We start from the raw sequence: 19669 nt of genomic DNA, 5'->3' as shown, positions 1-19669 counted from the left end.
ACAATACATGAAGTGTTTCTTAAGAATAAACTACATCTCTTAACCTAACTCCCCTTGATTTTGGGGAGGGTGGTGGATTTAGGTAAAAGAAAAAAAATTGACCAACTTAATTGACATTATCACTAGAGGTAGATTCGTCAGTAGGATTCTTGTTCATAATGTGCTAGAACTCTTGAATTTGTAATCTTAAACTAGCATTCTCATCCTCTTTCCTTTGCATGGTAGTTCGTGGTCAATTATAATCTTTATTGTGGAAGTAAGACTGCAGACAAGTTAATTGTATCTCATTTTCCAGGAGAGATTTTCATTGTGTATTTGATTAATTTTCTCCAAAATCTCAGTGTTCCTATCTCCAGAGCAATGTAGCATGTTTGCAAACTTCCAATTTTGGAGTGCTTTATCAAGATTCCCCACTTTAGCCCTGTGATTACAGAATGACCAGAGCTTGAGAGTTGCTTCTTCCACATGACTAGTCGAAAGAATTTAGCTAGAATCACTTTGAAAGAGGCTACAAATTGGATAGAGTTCTAGGGGTCCCCTTAGCAAGAGCATTACCCGATCCTTGTGAAATTAACTAAGCTTCAACCAAAACTAGACAATGGAGAATATTAGTGAGAACCAAAATGGAAATAAGAGTTCATGAGATGTTCTGGAGTAGATTACTTTTCCCAATGCTTGGATTTTCTTGCCTCTGTACCTAATTACGAATAATGATATGTGCGTAATTGTGCAGAGTGTTTCCATGGTGATTCGTTCAACCAGCCTAGGTTGTAAATTATCTACTCAACGTATTTCTCAGGAATTTAATCTCCAAATTTAACAAAGGGATGAGGCAATTTTACTTTAAACAAGTCAGACAAAAAGGCAACTGCTTACCAAAACCTCATGTTTCACAAAATTTTTGTAATTGATAAGAGAGCCATATGCATACATTTCCAAAATTAATTAGGTCAAGCCTGCCATGCCTGACACTCACTGAGGTACCACATCTTCTCCACTTCCCACATTTTGATTCACATGTTGCTTATCTCCAATCTTGTACCGTTGTTGCCAAAAATCACCACAAAAATTATGTCTAATTACCATTCGAATTTGGTAACCATTCCAATGTACCTTGTCCAGTTCATTGATGCTTGTCTCTTTGCATGCTACACTGATGATTAGAGTGTGATCCACACTCACAATGGTTTGAGTATCTCTTTAATGGATTATGTCGTGTAAGATCAGATCTCCCCCACCTTCGTAACTTACATTATGCATGCCAAACACTTATATTAACTGTAATTTGGCATGCAAATAAATTTTGGTTTTTGAAATAAAATTTGAATGCCATGGGGTTAAAGGTTGAGGCTATGCCTCTCCATATTATTCAACTTGATCACACCTAATTCTAATGAACACCCATTGTTAGGAAATCAAATTCTTTATTATGTTACCTTAGGATATGAAAGTGAAATCTTTAATACCCCATACCTTTGTCAATATGAATTTTAGTTTCATGTCTTCTAGAAGGTTCTTCTTAACCAAATTTTGTATTATATTTCAAGAGTCCAAAATTCTTGTAACATTCCTTTCTTGAGCAAGGTACACACCTTAAGGAGAGCATATGCTTGTGCTTGATTATTTGATCCAGTTCTTGGGTCCTAAGTAAAGTTTATTTTTGTTGTTTCATCGAATAACTCTCCAACTCTTGCCACCCGTAAAAATTTATTTTTCAATATCATTAAAACATGAAAGTCTTATTGCAACTTTTGCACTTTTCTGCCATAATTTAGTCGCAATATTCATGCGACCCATTTTAGATATTTGTGCAATGATTTATTTATTTATTTATTGTTAAGCTTTGCAGGAAAACCACCCATAATTTAAATCCTTGAAAGTAATCCATATTTAGGTAAATAAAATATTTACTATTAGTTATTGCTCACTATAATTTAAGCAAGTCTTTGCATAAAATTGAATAGGAATAAGATGTAAAAAAATGAACTTACCAAGAGTTACTACCCACCATTATTTATGTGTTCCTTAAGTAGGGGTAAAAACATAAATGTGAAAACTTATTAGTGGTTACTACTCACCAAAATTTATGTAAGTCTTTGGGCCTTAATAGGCGATTAATTTCCCCACTTAAGATAACAATTTATTACTTCCTTCCAAGGCATGACTAGAGAAATCTATTTGCATGTTGACCACTATTAAATCTAGCATTGACCAATGCAAGTTATAATGTTTAACTTTGAAAAATGAGTATTTATTTTTCAATATTATTAAAAAAACTATTTTTCAACACATGTTCATTTTAGATACTAGTGTTTTTGTAATACCCATTTTCCCTCATTCCTATCTATTACAATTCAAACTCAAATTTGATTGACATCATAAGATTCAAATATAATTTGGACATGACAATCTTCTATGCAATTTTTGCTAGAGCATTGCATTGCCATTCAATAGTAGTCTTGCTTTTTAATCCTCACCATCCAATTTTCAACTCACTAGAAAAGTAACATCATCAATAATCCTCACTTAAAATTTATGTAATGACTTGCATAAATTTTGGTGGGCATTAAGCTGATTAATCTGCATATTTATATTTTTACTCCTATCTAAATTTATGCAAAAAAAATTTGCACAAATTATGGTGGATAATAACTCTTGGTAAATATGTTTATTTACCTGAATATAAAGAATGTCCAAAGTAACTCTTGGATGCCTATTCACATTTACTAGCCATTTAATTTATATGACTGTGTGTCTAACTTTAGTGGTAGGGACTAAGCTGTCCTGCAACACTTGTTTTATTAAGTTTGAAAATAATTTTATAATTATTTTTTTTTCAAAACTTTAATTTATCACACACACACACACATATATATATATGGAACGCTTATAAATCTATTTAACAATCTCGATTCTGGCCAAAACCATTACACTTAGAGTTCTCATCCCTCCAAAACTGCTCTCGCAAGAGACATTGAAATTTCATAATCTTCTTCTCCATATTTTTTACTTGATTTTCCTTATACATTTGCAAAAAAAAATTCCATTAATATTTACATACTTACATAACATATTAATATCTGCATAACATTAAAAAAACCTACTGCTATATATTATCTAGTCAGATCTTTCTGTCTCTTGTTGCGCAACTTCTTCCATATCTTCCGCTTTTGCTTCCCCCAGTTGGCCTCCGTCCCTGGATTCATGTTGCTCCGCTTGTTGGATCTCTATTTGCACGATGAGCTTTAGAGGGGAGACTCCCATTTTGCTGAAAGATGGTTCATTGACACCACCCTCCTCGATTCAGAATACTTCCTTCAAAACATACACCACAACAATCTCCACCCTATCATTTGAATTCTCCACCTTTCAATCTAGGGTCACTATCTTCGACATGATGACCTCTCTTGTCACCTGAAAATTCTCCACGTCCTTTCTTAGACCCTCCAATTGACTCAAGATGAGGGTGAAGTGAGACCAGGCTTCATAAATGATTTGCACTCCGACCCTTGAAATCATGTCCTCCACCTCATGCCTGAACACACTATAGGGAATCTCAGAAGAATCATCTGCTTCGTTTCCTAATGGAGAAGCCATATCTTCGGCCAGGAGGGTGTTGGCATTATGATACAAGTGTTGTCCTTGATGGCAACTCACTCAGAGGTATGATACAGGTGATGGCAACTCAATCAGAGGACAGATCTTAGTACAGCAGGTCAAGAGAGAGATATACGCAGGTTAACCTTGATGAAAGTGCGTATACACGTGGGTGAGAAGAAAAAAAGGCACGTATGCGTACACACACAGGTTCACAGAAGGAAAGGCGCGTACATGTTGGAAAACTAAGTTTTGGTCTGTGGTATTTGGTCCATGGTATTTTGGTATTGGTCCATGGTATTTGGTCTGAAGTGTTGACCCCAGGTATTGGGTCCAAGGTATTGGTTCTACATGGTTTTGGACCATGGTATTGAGAGAAGCCTAAACCTATATAAGGAGAAGATCATTAGGCCAAGGGTGAGGTGTGCAAGTGATGAATATCTGATGAAGTGTGAGATCTAGTATGCTGGTTATGGGTTTGTGATGCTTTACTTGATCTGAACTAAGGATGCACTCATGTGGATGATGATGAACGATGGATCGGGATCTTAAGGCTTGGAATGTTTATCATTATATGGTTTGATTATGGATAGACTAGATCTGAATTATTGATGCATGTTTTATTGTATGAATGTTATGATCTGGGTATGACTGATGTCTGGAACAGCTGCAAAGTTATGAGTAAATATTTGTAGATCTGTACGCAAGTTGGCTTTGGTGAAAGCGCATATGTACGCTGGTTTGGTTCTTCATAATAGCGTATACATTATGAGATATGATATGCGAAGTTGTAGTTGGATCTGGTTATTGTTGCAGAGTTTTGTTGTCTGTTCTGTGTTCTGGTGACTGTGTTGTTGACAGGGTTTCAGTATTGGGTGATTCAGAGATTGATGATGTGGGTGTAGTTGATGGGTGTATTGTTGTGATGATTAATTTTGTGCTTCAATGTTGTTGATGGGTCCAGTATGAAAATTGGATGAAATGTGGCCTTCAGATTATGGTGTTGTGCTTTAGGAGTATCCAATATGAAAATTTATGAAACGTGGTCCCTGGAGGAAGAAAGAAGATTGTAGAGTTAAGTAGGCCGGTGCCTACGTACTGGTAAACATATCGGCTAGTACAAGAGCCAGGGGGTTGTAGCTCCCTTCCAGGAGCAGCTGGAAAACGAGTGAAGGTTGGAGCCTTCAGTAGGCCGACACCTACGTACTAGTAAATGGATCGGCTAGTACAAGAGCCAAAGGGGGTTGTAGCTCCCCGCAGGTAGAAGCCTGCGTACTGGTATAAGACTGCACCAGAACATAAATATTGTAAACAAAAGTTTCTTATTAAAGGAAGAAAGAGATGAGTTGCAGCAAGTGGTTTTCACCCACATTGGGTTTCCACCTTATATCATGGTGTTCATGTGTGTTGCTTATGTGTGATGGTCTGTTCTTGTTATAGTGCTCATGTTTACAGTTCATATGGATAGTAATGCTCTGATGCACTCATTAAGGATCAACTAACTGAATCATAAGTTTACTTGTTATATGCTTTTTGCATTACACACAGTTGCGTATACACACGATTTGTCTTAACTGAAGTAGCGTATATGAATCTGAGTATGAAAATGAAAAAGTTATATTGATTTGATAATACTGATTCACCCCCCCCCCCCTAGTATTATTTCCAACAGAGGGGATGCGCAACAATCCACAATACATACGCTCTCCATATCCATCTTCTTATAACTAAAACCAACTCCAAATTGATGACGCATAATGGCCTTTCATGTTTAATGCCCTATGTTAATTCACTCCCAAGTATCCAATTAAGTTTCATTGCTTCTTGCTTCAAAGGTGAATTCCCACACGATCAACCTGCACTGATCCTCCTCGAGCTCAGAGTACACCATTCCTTCACTACCTCTTTGCCTTAAATCACGACCTAGGTACTTCCAATTGTCCTTATGCCTACATTTAATTCTTATTATTGTCCATCTGGAGGTTGATGGCTCCAAGCCTCCAACTTATCACCGAGATTCCCATTTCTTAACATATGTGCCAAGGAATAATTATGGAAATTAATGTTCCTGTAAGGCATTTCTCCTTTCTCAATGCTCTTCCAGTATTTCAAGACCTTCCATTTATTTGTCTTCATGGGATATGACATTTAATGGGTGTGCGCTCATCCTCCCTTATATCACCTTGCTCCAATATGGCGGCTCGATTAGCTTTTTCATTCGCTAACCTATTGTTTTCCCTCTTGATATGGAATAATTCTATGAAATCAAATTTATCCAACATTAAAATTATTCTTTGCATAGTTGGGTTTGGATCTAAATCCTTATTTTGAAGCCACTTAATACATTTTTGAATGGTGATTAGGGAATCTTGAAGACTGATAGGTGGGTTATTCCTTCATCTGTTGCCATCCTCAACCCTTGCTCCTTCATCTGTTGCCATCCTCAACTCTTGCTATAATCCATATTCTTCTGCCTAGTTATTTGTGGTTACTCCCAAACGGGAGACATATTATTTTTTCCTTTTTTTTTTTTTTTTTTTTTTTTTACCACCGATGCTATTTAATTTATAATTTTTATATATGTAATCTGTGTATTTATTTTTTAAAGTAGAATCAAAATATTACACATTATAAAATATTACTTGGATTTTTTTAGAAGTTTATTTCTACGTGCGAAAAATATTAAGAAAAGTTTTCTAGGATCACCATATTTTTGTTGAGTGAAAAGTAGAGAAGCTTGATAATGTGATAAATATTTTGAATTTTAGATCTAATTTGAGCATATGATGGACAATTTAAGAGAAAGTGCTTTTCATCTTCAACCATGACAAATTCTTTTATCCTAAGGAGTTGGGAATTAACTAATGCCTACTTTCCTTATGGAGCTCATTAGAATTTGTTCTTATTTTAGCAATGTTTATTTTCTTTTCTACATTAGCCAAGACAAATAAATACTTTTGATTTTTTATATTTGGATTGATTACCACTTTATAATATCTTATTTTCATTTTCTCTCTAACTTCTTATCACACCACAATTTCTCCTTGAAACTAATAATATTTTTAATATTATTCTTATTCAATAGAATGATCTCTTCTTATATCCCCCAATGTTTTAGCCAAGATTAGGCATTTGTATGTCATTCCAGATTGATACCTAATCATAGCCATGCTCCCAATGTGGAAAATTCTCATAAATGATATGGTATATTTTTCAATTTTGAGATTATAGGCATTAAATTGCTTTTGCATTTGTTTTGTCTTTATCCATGACTCTTGGGTATACTACATTGCCAAACAACACATCCATATAATATAAAAGGAGTAATGAGAGTCTCAACTAGGAGTTTTTTTAATCTCATATCCAAAGATTTGCTGATTTACAATAATATTAAAGTCTATAATAAGTTGTTCGCCCTCCATTGGTCCTTTTCTCAATGCTGTAGTTTTAGTTGAACTTGTGATGGATATGAACTCCAAGATATTCGTAAGAAGGAACTTCATCTAAGTTGTTGATGTGATATACAAAAATATTATATGTGATCTTTTTGGATTTAATTATCATGACTTTATTTTGTCAATATTTACAGGCATACCCATATTAGAACAATATCAACAATATAAAGAAGAAGAGTGGTGAATATAGTAGTGACACTTGAACTAACACAACCTACTTACTCCAATCACTAACTTCATCAAGAGGCCCTAATCACTAATTTCACGGAGAGGCCCTAATATGGTAGAGATGTTGTAACGTAACTTAATGTAATGTAATGTAAACATTTTATCTTATAAAAAAACCCTTGTAAAAAAAAGTAAAAAGTAAAAAGTAAAAATAAAAATGACACATAGTATTCATGTGGAATATAGCCTATTTAAAGGGATAATCAAGTGAGGAGAGGGATCAAATCTCAAATCTCTTGAGATACAAACCTCTTTTAGAGTGAAATGCAATTTTATCCTTCTCGACGGTTGGTAAATGGTATCTCAAATCTCTTGAGATACAAACCACTTAGAGTGAAATGCAATTTTATCCTTCTCAACACTTGATAGATCCCGAATTCAATATAAACTAGTTTAATTATCCAACTATTAATTATGAAATTAAATAATTTAATTATTTTCCTATCAACTAAAAAACATCTAATCATATTAATTTTGAAATACAATTTTTTTATAAATAAATTAAATATATGTTATATATGGGAAGATCATCCCTATAAAATTCATCATTTCCCATTAAAGGTTAATAGGCATGGCCTATTTTGAATAGTGCTTTTAATAAGTAAAAAATTATAAATGGTTTAAATTTAATAATTTGAAAATATCTTGTATTGTATATCTAATTTATCTATGAAATTAAGGGTTTGTATCTCTTACTAATTACATCATGGTCTATTTTAGAATAGAGTTTCCAAAATTTCTATTTTTTAAAAATAAAAAATTATAAATAATCTACATTTAATAATCTAAGAATATTTTATGATTTTTTTTTGTTATATACACAATCCAACAAATGAAATCAAGGGTTTCAAATTGCGTTTTCATTTCCCACCTCCACTCTCTCAACACCTTACAAATTCTCAACATTACTAATGGTACATAAGTATTTTGATTGCTATTCAGGTTTATCAACTATTTAATGGTATATAAGTATTTTGATTATTATTCACGTTTATCAATTATTTAATTTAGGTGTTGTGTAAACATTATGTGTTTTCAAATTTTTTATTAGAATTGGTTGAATTTTTTGGTCAAATCTGGTTCTTGATAGTTTAAAGTCAATTTTAACATTGACATGCTAAAATTATGGAAAGTTCACATCTCAAATTTGTGATTCCAACAAATTTTTATCAACTTATAAACAAACTAAACCCAAAAAATATGATCATAAAAAAAATATGACACAGTGATAGCAGCATGAGTTTGCTGATAAAATATTATAAAAAATAAAATGTGTTGCACAATGTATCCTTCAGTTGAAAATTATAAATAACGCACAATCCCATTCACTGTTTTAGTTTGAAGGGTTTAAGGACACACACCCTTCCCTCCCTTCTTAAACCGCAAGCTTCAAAATCAACAAATCAAAAAATGGCCTTCCGAGCACTTGTACGTCGTCGGCCGTTCAATCCTCGTCCCTGCTTCTCGCTTCACAAACGTCGGCCGTTCTCCTCGTCAGGGGATCATCCAAGACACAGGGATTCCGGTCACATTCCCGCGGGTTTTGAGGTAGATCTATCGTATCCCACGTACATGGTATGGGGATCCAACACAGGCGTCGGAAAGACTCTCGTTTCTGCCGGGCTGGCCACCTCAATCATCTGCTCTTCAACCGCCGCTGATGCACCTCCAAATGTTCATTACATAAAGCCCGTTCAGACCGGCTTTCCTCAGGATTCCGACTCCCGGTTCGTGTCCCGCAAGGTCTCCGATATTTTCAAGCGTAGGAGGCCCGCGAATAACCTGTATGTCTCCAACCAGATGCTAAAGGTCTCTCCTGTGGCCTGGCACTGTCTTCCGGGCTCCAAAGGTGCAGATGAGAGTCGAAAACGCGAGCTCGGACTCGACGAATCCGGCATGGTGAATATAAATTCTTATGAAGGTCGAGCATTGCAGGGTTTCGACAAGGACAGGGGCTCGGCGGACTCAGAGTTAGTGTGTAAAACAATCTATAGCTGGGAAGAGGCTGTATCGCCACACTTAGCAGCTGCCAGAGAAGGATGCGTGGTGAAGGATTGTACGTTGGTGGAGTCCTTGCAGAAGTGTCAGAAGGAATTTAATGGGAAGACGGATAATAATTGGAGTATTATTGAAACAGCAGGAGGTGTGGCCAGCCCTGGGCCCTCTGGAACGCTTCAGTGCGACCTTTACAGGTATGCAATTCCTTTTTTTTTTTTCCTTGATTTTTATATGAAAATCGTTTAGTGCTGTTGTTAAACTAGATATCTTTTTGGGCGCATGGACAAAATTTGTTGTAAGCGGGTTCTGGTTTAACAGAGAAGACGTTGGCAGGTTATGCCATTCACCAAGATTCAATTTCCTGGAAACACGAACAAGCAGTTGGTGCCAGTCCAAGTCCTGGGTGAGTTAGATGGAACGGAATAGCGCTATTGTCGTGGGAACTTAGCTTAGCTACATAGAGGTGTTTGTGATCACAGTTTTGTCCCTCGTGCAAGTGGGCCTCTTGCCGTGATCATTACCAATCTCTTTGGTCCAGCTGTAGTGGTTCTCTTGGGTTGCCTGACAAGCACTTAAAAATTTTGTAAGTGGCAGTTGTGGGCCTCCGTGAGAATGTGAATGGCTAACGAACAGTATTTTCATAGCCACATCCACTTGATCAAATAAACCACATGGATCGCCGGTATGCAAAAACTTGTAAGATGAGAACATGGAAATAAATTAGACTACGACGGTTAGATAGCAATGATAATTAGAGTTGAAAAAGAGAGCCAATTCATTGCAAGGAGATTTAAATGTTGACAAACATATTATAAACCACAACCTTATTAGTAGACTAGAATAAATTCATCTTAATCTCAGGCTTATTAAATATCAAGAGGCTTAAAAAACAAGCGGCTGTAAACTTATGGCTTCTTAAAGGAGTTGGGGTTACGATAGATCTATATTAGTTTGCTTTTATGATTTGACTCTTGTTAACCCTTAAATTTCCCCTTTGCAAATTTGGAAGGTTAAAGACCAGCGTATTTCGTTAGGCTGGAGATTCAGATAAATATATGGACACAAGATTGATTTGGTAATGATTGAGACATTTTTTGCACAGGTTGGAGAGAGTTGATATTTTTAGTGGGTTCCCTACTTTGTAGGAAAGGGAGTTCCAAAGATGATACAATAGTATGAATCACATATTCAGAGTCCTTATGAGCTTTGGATTCTAATGAGACCTTTTCGGGTGACATGCATGGTGCTTACTATTTTTAGTAGGTTTCATTTAAAGACTCGTATGTTAGAGATAATGGTATATTTAGAATCCTTGCGAGATTCTGAGTTATGAGTTTGATGGTGGTGGTTTCGTCCGATTCTAAGAACTTTTTATTCCTAATAGTCTTGGTGTGACAGTGCTTATAGCATATTTGGGTTCCCCATCAGTTTATGAGACTGATGAGTATAATATCGTGGACATGTGGACATAATTCTATTTTTAGCAGTGCTATATATCGCAGGGTCCCACCTTCTATTACAGGTATTTTGATACCTTTTCCTATTTTATATGGGCATCTCCATTTTTGGCATGTTTATTTTTAGCAGCATGAGGTGGCAGTCTAAGGGGTTGACACATGGTGACAATTGATGATGTACAGTTGGCAAGAAATTGGATAAGTCATTAGTGCCATGGCAATTGAGCAAGTTGATTTTTCTCTCTCCTTGTGTATTTCCCTTTCCAAAATACTCTACTATACCTCCTCTTCCTTATCCCCTATTTTCAATCCTAGTTTTCCTCCCTCTCGTCCCCGTAAATTTTCTCCTTTTTTCTCTCATTTTTTTCCTTATTTCCCTCCTAAAATTCCTCCCTATTTTTCTTCCACAAGCAAGGAACTAATTCAACCCCCTCACTCAAGTTCTAAAAAAGAGGGTTGAAATTTAAGCTAAGTCAAATGCTAAAATGGGAAAATGAAGAGAAACTTAATGCAAGTCTCGATTTTTTTTTAGAGAAATTAGGGATGAGTCAAATTGGTAGAAAAGGAAAGTGGAAAAAAGGCACTCAAATTAAATTCGCAAAATTTATCCTGATGTTATTTTTTTTCATGTTAACTCCAAGATACTCCAGTTCCACTCAAGAAAGAGTTGCTTAACTCAGGTATTTCTTCACTTGGAGCCCAATTAAGCCAACCATGTAAACTAATGCCCAATAATAGGGAATTTGACCTTTCCTTTTCTTGGCATGAATTGAATGAGGAAATCATTATTTAAACAGGTGGAAGGCTAATCTTCCAACTCAAATTGTTTTGAGCAAGAACAAGCAGCCACACTTTCTTTTCCCCATTATTCTTCTCTTTCTCTTTTCTAGCTCTTGGTACTTTGTGTTTGGGTATCATTGTATTCAAGTTTTGTGATAGTCATTTTGGTGCAGCCAACCTTTTGGCTCTTGCGGAATAAAATTCAGTTTTGATCCACTCACTTTGGTTTGTTTGATTCAATTTTATCTTGTGCAAATTATTAAGAGTTTTCAGCTATTTATTTGGGCAATTAGTCGCTTAGATATGCTTTCTTCTTGCATTATTTTTCCACATAACAGATTGATTTGTGAAGTACTATTCCACATATTAGATTTATGAAGTTTTACATACTTGTTTGGCCACTAACTTGCTGGTCAAACAGTCTTTATCTTGCTGTTTTTTGAGTCTTTTATTGTGTATTTACAATTAGAACAGTAGCTACGAGCATTAGGGACACCCCCTGAGGTTGGCAAACACTAGCCCAAAAGGATAGGAGGATTTGCCAGTGACACATAGGGCAGATTTTCCTATATGTCCGTTGATTTTTGAGGCTGATTTTAGAACTTTATATCAGCTCTAAGGGTGTAAAAATAGTGCTAACACTCTAAATGTTCAATGCCATTTTTTTTTTGTGTTTTCATTTCATTTTATTAGTGTTACCCATGGATAGACACATGAACATATAACCCTCTTTCACCCTTACTTTGTAAAATCACCTTACTTCTTTTGGGGCATTTAATTTTACTCCCACAAACAATATCATCAAAAGCATCCCGTCCATTATTGCAACCATTACATAATACATGGTAATTGTGTCCAAGCACAAGGAGCATCATTCCTTTTCATTATAGTTGAGAATTTGGGCAAAGTAGAATTTGCAAGTGATTAGATTACACATTTGCATAAGAAATTGAGAAAGTACAAGACACATTCGCATAATATAAGATAATTTTATTAATATCCAACGAATGATCACAAAAGTAGGTCAATGGGACTGAAGAATACATCCAATAAGAATACAATGTGGGAGTGCAAACGCAACTCCTAGAAAATGCCAAAGCTAAAACTAGGATAAAATGAAGCAAAGAAGGATACAACAATAGGATAGCCTCAAAAACATGTATATAATCGGATAATCCCCCTAGTGATGCAGAGGAGTAAGTGAAAGATTGTTACATGACAATAATACCTCTTCTCGGAGACAGATATTCAGCTTCTCTGCACTAGTTTGCCCCACGAAAATCCTTCCGGCACTTCTCCTAGGCTCTGCGTCAACCCTGCTAGCCTCTGCGTAGCTCCTGAACCCTTTGCGTTAGCCTTCTGCCTCTCTGCGTCAACTCTCTGGCCTTCTGCGTCACCCACACAGGCCCCTCAGCCTCTACATAGTCTCTAGCTGCCTCTGTGTGGCTCTTGCTGCCTCTGCGTGGCTCCTGCTGCCTCTGCGTAGCTCTGGCTGCTTTTGCGTAGCCTCTCCAGTCACTGCACTGACCCTCGGGCACTATCACTGCCTCTCTGCTATGTACTCACTGCCCCTTGCTGCAACAGATCACTTGTTCGAATTTTCTCAGCAAGCCTCGCTCCAGAAAATCGAACTGATTGATCAATCTCGGTGTATCTCCAACCGACCCCCAAGCCTCCTCTTATACGTTTCCTGTTGAGTCTTCAACGACTGAGATTAAGTCTCTAATCAACGGCTAAGATTAGAGTTGGCTTGATCCATGCCATTTAGAACATTCTCACCCAATTTTATATTAATACCCATTAATATTTTAATTTTCCTAAGTTTAGACTTAGGAACCCCATTAGAAATATTAGTTATTGTAATATCTCTTTAACCGGGTGGAATTTTCCCAAACCATTTCTGGGTCTTGGAGATTTTATGTACCTTAGCCTCTCCACCAATTTTCCTGGCTAGAACACATCCGATGCTACCACAAATCAACTCTCCCTCTTAGCGAGGAATGTGCTCTAGTAATGCTCCACCACTGAACATCACACTGATTCTCCTACATCCCTACATCCACTGCGTCGCTGCTTCCTATATTGCTGCTCTACATCCACTGCATTGCTGCTTCCTATACTGCTGCCCATGGCTCTGCCACTGCTGCTGCTACATCTGTATTGCAGCTCCTTCTCAACATGCTGCCCATGCTGCCCATAGCACTGCCACTGCTAACTGCTGCACAACAATTCAGTTACCAAGAAGTAAGTAACTGATCTACCCAAACACTGACATCCTTGTCAGTTCGGAAGCCTCCTAATGCCGAAGCTACCTTTGCTGCTATCCTGTGCTCCCTCTTATGCCTCTGTGCTGTTGCTAACACTTTTGTGCCCCTCGCACTGCTGCAACCTCCTCTGTGCCTCTCGCACTGTTGCAAACACCTCTGTGCCTCTGTCACTACTGCAACCCCCACTGCGCTGCTACAAACCTCTGTACTCTAGCACTGCCTTGTCGCTCCATCGCATCTTGCTTCTACCCGACATCTGTCATCCTGCTACTGTGATTTGGGGCTCCCGTAGCCGGATATGATCCAAGAGTTTGAACTTTGGGCACCTCAAGGGTCCTGCCCCTCATCTTCTGTAGTCCTCTTGACTACAGCTCGATGTCACCCCACCTCTTCTCTAGAGGTGCATGAGCACTCATGGTACAATCATCATCAGTCTCGACTTCTTTCTCTGCCTTAGCCAGAGCTGCCTTGGAGTTAGAATCCTCTCCCTTGTTCTTCTTCCTTGGACACTGGGATGCATATTGACCTAGCTCCCCACAATGGAAGCACTTAACCTTGGAGATATCCTCCTTCTTCCTCTTCCCATGTTGTCCCGCAGATGCTAGAGACGCATCCTCCTCCTCCTCTTTCTTGATTCGACTACCTTTGACACTACTCCCTGCCTTGGTCAGCTGTCTGATCTCTTCTTGACAAAGAGCTGCCCACATTTCTTCCCATCCTGGAAGATTAGCTTTGCCCAAAATGCCTTGGACAAATGTCTTCCACTCTTGAGAGACTGCATTCAGGGCGGTCCTCACCATAAACTTCTCATCCGGCGTGGCCCCTATGGAAGTAAGTTGGTCACGAATCTCCTGCAATATGAGGAGGAATAGATCTATTTGCTCCCCTTTCTGCATTTGATACGACCGCAATTGATTCTCCAATAGCATCTTCCTCTGCACGGAAGTGCCCTGATACAATGTCGTCAAAGTATCCCACATCTCCTTTGCCGTGTTCTTCTCGGCAATATGTGGTACGACATGATCCTTGACCCCATCAAGGATTATGCACTTTGCCTTCGCCATTGCATCCTCATACCTCTCATTATCAGCTGGGTCGACTGGGATAGCCACGGTTCTCAAGGCGAAGCCCTTGATGCGATGTCTATCCAGGACTGCCAAGATCCTGGCCTTCCAGATGACAAAGTTGGAAGCCCCGTCCAACCTGTCCTGATCCCTCAGCCCGTTCACTGCCATCTCTGCTCTTCTTTTGGACTCCCTCTGAGTCTCGACTTCCCTCTTGGAAGTTCTCTCCTAGACTCCCTCTGAGTCCTAATTTCCCTGCTGGAAATCTTCCCGCCAAATGTTGAACCGCTCCTCTCCAATCCTCTTTGCGACTACAACTCAGATCTGGATTTCTTGGCTAGAAATCCGTCAAGGCAGCGACTCCCTCTACCTTGGTTCTGTCCCGTTAGGTACTGTTCTGCTTCGACAGCAACAACACCCCACCAGCTTCCCAACCCACAATCTGCTCGTAGCTCCCTATGCCCCAACAACTGAAGAAACTGAGCCTTTCAGCTCTGCGCAATCCTGACAAAGGCTGAATCACTCCTTTGGCCAGCTGCGTCAAGCCTATCTGGCTGAGTAGGATGATGTAATGTTTTAAGATTCAGCCGACTCGGAACCGATTCGGCCTAGTTGGTCCGAGTCAAGGCCTCACCAGGTCGACTCGGCCAGTGAACCGATTCGGCCGGCTGGGTTATTACTGAGCCGGCCGAGTTGTCTAACAACTCGACTGGCTCGGTAATAACTCGGCCGGCTTGACCGAGTCCGAGCCTACTCGGTCGGGTTGGATGACAGCGGCCCATGAATTAAAAAAACATCGATTTTTTAATTTTTTTTTCTTTTGGGGAACTCCAAGGTTTTCATGACGATACTTTAATGGTTTTTTGTCCCTAAATAAGTTTATCTCGCTTGATCTTGAGAGGTTTGTTTAGGTGGTTTCACATATGTAGTAGAGATTCCTTAAGGGATAGCTTCATTCTTCTTCAAAACCTTCCAATAGGTTCTTTGCCCCTTTCTTAAAGCAAACCTAACTTTGTGGCCCCAACCTTGGCCCTCCAAAGACGAGCATCGAGCTTTGAGTTGATTCCACGTGATGCTACACCCCTTGATGAGTCTCCAAATGCTAAAACACTAAACTTAAAAGCTTGGACGTTGGACTATTTGATGATATGCCCAAATGGACTAAAGATGCCCCCTGGCTGGCCTTGACCCTATTTTGGTGGGATGGTGCCTTCTTCCAAAGCACAGATGAGGATGGTTATCATTGAGATGACTTAGGACGGCTAGCACATCCCTCTTTGACGCCAATGCTTACCCTTAGGGGTGCCATGTCACTCACATGCTTGAAAAGGGTGACATAGGGTCTCTCCTAGATGACATCATGGTGGAGGATGCACCTTTTGAAGATGTGCACATGCACTTTGGGACTTTCTTGGAGTGAGGAACACTCTTGGACCCTTGTATTATTTCCTTGATGACTTGCAATCTATTTTGGAGGATAACGCCATTTCTAGCCTTCTTGGTTATGTGTTTCTGTTTTGATCTCTATATCATCATCATGTATGTATTGGACTGCACTGGGTGCCATTTTGATATAATGGATATATTCATGAGCCTACTTTGATCATATATTGCCTTCTATCTATATTCTAATGATGTGTGTTTGGAAACATGAATGAAAATCTTTAAAATTATGTTTTTTTTTATAAAAAAATAAATATTTAATGTATTTTTTACAACGACCGAGTCATTGAAATCGAGCCTATTGATTCTATATCGAGTCAGAGTCGACCCTCGGCCAAGTCGGAGTCGGAGTCAGAGTTTTAAAACATTGGGATGATGTGGCTCTTCGTGAGCCTCTTCTGCCTCTCTCTGCCTCTACGCTGGCCCTTTCTCAGGCTCGAAATGATGACGGAGGCCCTCTGTGTCACTCCTTCTCTGCTACCTTCTGCTTAGGAGTAGCTCTGTCTCTCGGGAGAGCTGCTACTGCTGCAAATACTTCTGATTATGCTGGTGCCGTCAGTCCTCCTATGATTTGCAATGCTTTGATACCATGTTGAAATTTCTAAGTCTGACCCATTAGAAATCCCTACTGCATTATTTGGTTTATTTCACCTACTTGTTTATTCCATTAACAAGTTATTTATACATATAAATACTAAAAATAAACACAAATGCAGCCTTAACTCAAATACAGATCATCAACTGAAATACTGGAACAAACACACAAGGGACACTGTTATTTTTGGACAATCGTCCTAAAAAAAAAACCCAACTTGGGAAAATCGGTGCAACAGTTCTAAGGGTTTTATTATTATGCATAATCTTGAGTACAACTATAGTGCCGAACTGACTCACCCAACATAGATTGTTACACAACAGTAATACCTCTTCTCGGAGACAGATATTCAGCTTCTCAGCACTAGTTTGCCCCACGAAAATCCTTTTGGCGCTTCTCCTAGGCTCTGTGTCAACCCTGCTAGCCTCTGTGTAGCTTCTAAACCCTATGCATCAGCGTTCTGTCTCTTTGCGTCAGCTCTCTGGCCTTCTGCGTCACCCATGTAGGCCCCTCAGCCTCTACACTTGCTGTAGTTGCCTCTGTGTGGCTCCTGTTGCCTCTGCGTAGCCTCTCCAGTCACTGTGCTGACCCTCATGCACTATCCCTGCCTCTCTGTTATGTACCCATAGCCCCTCGCTGCAACAGATTACTTGTTCGAATTTTTTGAGCAAACCCCGCTCCAAAAAATCGAACTGACTGATCAATCTTGGTGTATCTCCAAATGACCCCCAAGCCTCCTCTTATACATTTCTTGTTGAGTCTTCAACCACTGAGATTAAGTCTCTAATCAACGACTAAGATTAGAGTTGGCTTGATCCATGTTATTTAGAACATTCTCACCCAGTTTTATATATATATATTTTTAACAAGGTCGTTTACTGATATATTATAAAACTTCAAGGAGCGAGTCCTATTACATAAGATGGTAAGATCAAGGAGGAGAGGATCCAAAATGGGTACGCAGACCCTTGATCCATGTCAGAGGACTTGTAGATTGAGATTTGGAAAAGATAACGGCTATATTGCCGTACAAACTGGCCTACAAGAAAGCAAAATTTGCAAGACATAGAAAGAGTTACAGTTGCTGGTTTACTGAATCATCGAACTGGGGCTCCTTTTTCTCACTGATCTTTGTCGAGGCCTCTCTGTGCATGCTTTGAGTCATTGCTTTTATGTGGGTTATTGCTTCTTCCAGGTGGTTGCATTTTTCTTTAAGGCCTTCAATCTCCGCTCTCTGTTTCTCCAACTTTTTCCTTTTGGATTTACTGTCAGCCTGAAATTCTTCCTTGAGGTCATTGAAGTGTTTTACAAAACGGGCGATCATGTAACAATGGGCTTTGCACAGGGTGCAACTGCTGTTGGTTATAACTCGCTCCAAAGGATTCTCTGCCATAACGTTACCGATCTTAGAGACTGCTTGAAGAACTTGGTACAGAGGATAGCAGAGGGGAGTGGAATAATGAGAGAGGGAAGTAGAAGGGAGTTGGCAGATAGCGCGGGCCTGTAAGAGGAACGCGGTGGAGAAACAACCTTTGACGGAGAGAAAAATGAAAGGGAGGAGATGGATAAGGGGAGTGGAAGAGACCAGGGAGGTGGTGAGCGTAGAAGAAAGGAGCTGCTTCAGAAAATCAGAGAGACTGTTAGCGAAAAAGCAAAGGAAAGCACAAAAAACACTGCGATTACCACTGTCGACGGAGGGAGAAAGCCTTCTTCCAGTGCTGATCACAAAGCCCAGTCTAGATTGACTGAGAAGCGAACTGAAGAACATGAGGCTTTCTGAAGAGAGCGCTTTTGGGACTCGGGCCTTTACTCTTATGATCTTGAAGCACTGAAGCTCTGAACTGAGGGAGGAGTGAAGTTTCCTGTTGTATATGTAAAAGGTCGAGAGTCTGGGCATCAGAATCTGAGGCATGCGACTCAGAGATTTTACTGACCATGGAGTCTTGTCTTGGATCGCTTATGCAGTCAATATAGATTATGAAGGGACTGGTGCCTAACCTCTGCTTGGAATTGTCACGAGAACTCTGTCTGGACATAGTCCCGTACCAGATTCTTTCGTCTGTGTAGATTTCCTTTGCAGCATTCATGATGAGGAAGATGACGGTGTCAGAAAGGGAGGAGTCAGCGGACAACTTGTCGACTTTGGGAGGAGAGGCAGACGAGATTATGAGATGACTGATATGATCGAGGCTCAGAGGTGTTGCTGAAGGATGGGTCGAGTTAAGGGATTGACTTATCATAGATATGATCATTCTCTCGAACCTGGCCAGTAGTTCTGTTGACTGCCCTGTTGGAAAAAGAGTCCGCCTCCATATTGTTATTCCTTAGAACATGTTTGAAGGTGGTGTCTCCCAGATGGCTTAAATTATTCATGATCCTGAGTTTGATGTTACTGAGAGCCTTTTTTTGAATTCTCCCCTTGTGACCAATGCAGGGATCACAATTGCCGAGTCACCCATAATGATTGGGTTCTGAACTTGCATTTGTTTCATGATGCTTGTGCCTAAAAGGAGGCTGTATGCCTCTGCCATATTATTCGACATTTGTCCCAGGCCCCATTCGTAAGTTGCGAGAATTTTGCCATACTGATCTTTGATAATTCCCCCTGCCCCTGCTTTCCCCGGGTTGTTTTTTGATGCTCCATCAAACTGGAGGGTGGTTCTCTTTTGCTCATGTATCCATTGATTTATGTCTTCCTTAGTGCCCCTGAGTTTCCAGATGTTCCCCCTCTTGCCAGCTGTGGGAGGAGGTTGCTTATTTTTATCATAACTTAAGCAGAATTTAT

General features: G+C 39.2%; 1 protein-coding gene across 1 annotated transcript in view; it reads left to right on the top strand.

Moving 5' to 3' along the window:
* Positions 1-8616: 8616 nt before the first annotated feature.
* BIO1 (adenosylmethionine-8-amino-7-oxononanoate transaminase) overlaps positions 8617-19669 on the top strand; it is a 312590-nt gene continuing 301537 nt past the window's right edge. The window contains exon 1 of the mRNA XM_089373845.1: positions 8617-9472. Coding sequence (XP_089229971.1) covers positions 8691-9472 — 782 coding nt within the window. The 5' untranslated portion in view covers positions 8617-8690. The remainder of the gene's footprint in view (positions 9473-19669) is intronic.

Source organism: Pinus tabuliformis, chromosome 8 (assembly GCF_031772625.1).
Source record: "Pinus tabuliformis cultivar Carrire ecotype Pingquan chromosome 8, CPIR1, whole genome shotgun sequence".
NCBI classification, from domain to species: domain Eukaryota; kingdom Viridiplantae; phylum Streptophyta; class Pinopsida; order Pinales; family Pinaceae; genus Pinus; species Pinus tabuliformis.
The sequence above is the reverse complement of the archived record's forward strand: the minus strand, read 5'-3'. Positions and strand labels throughout refer to the sequence as shown.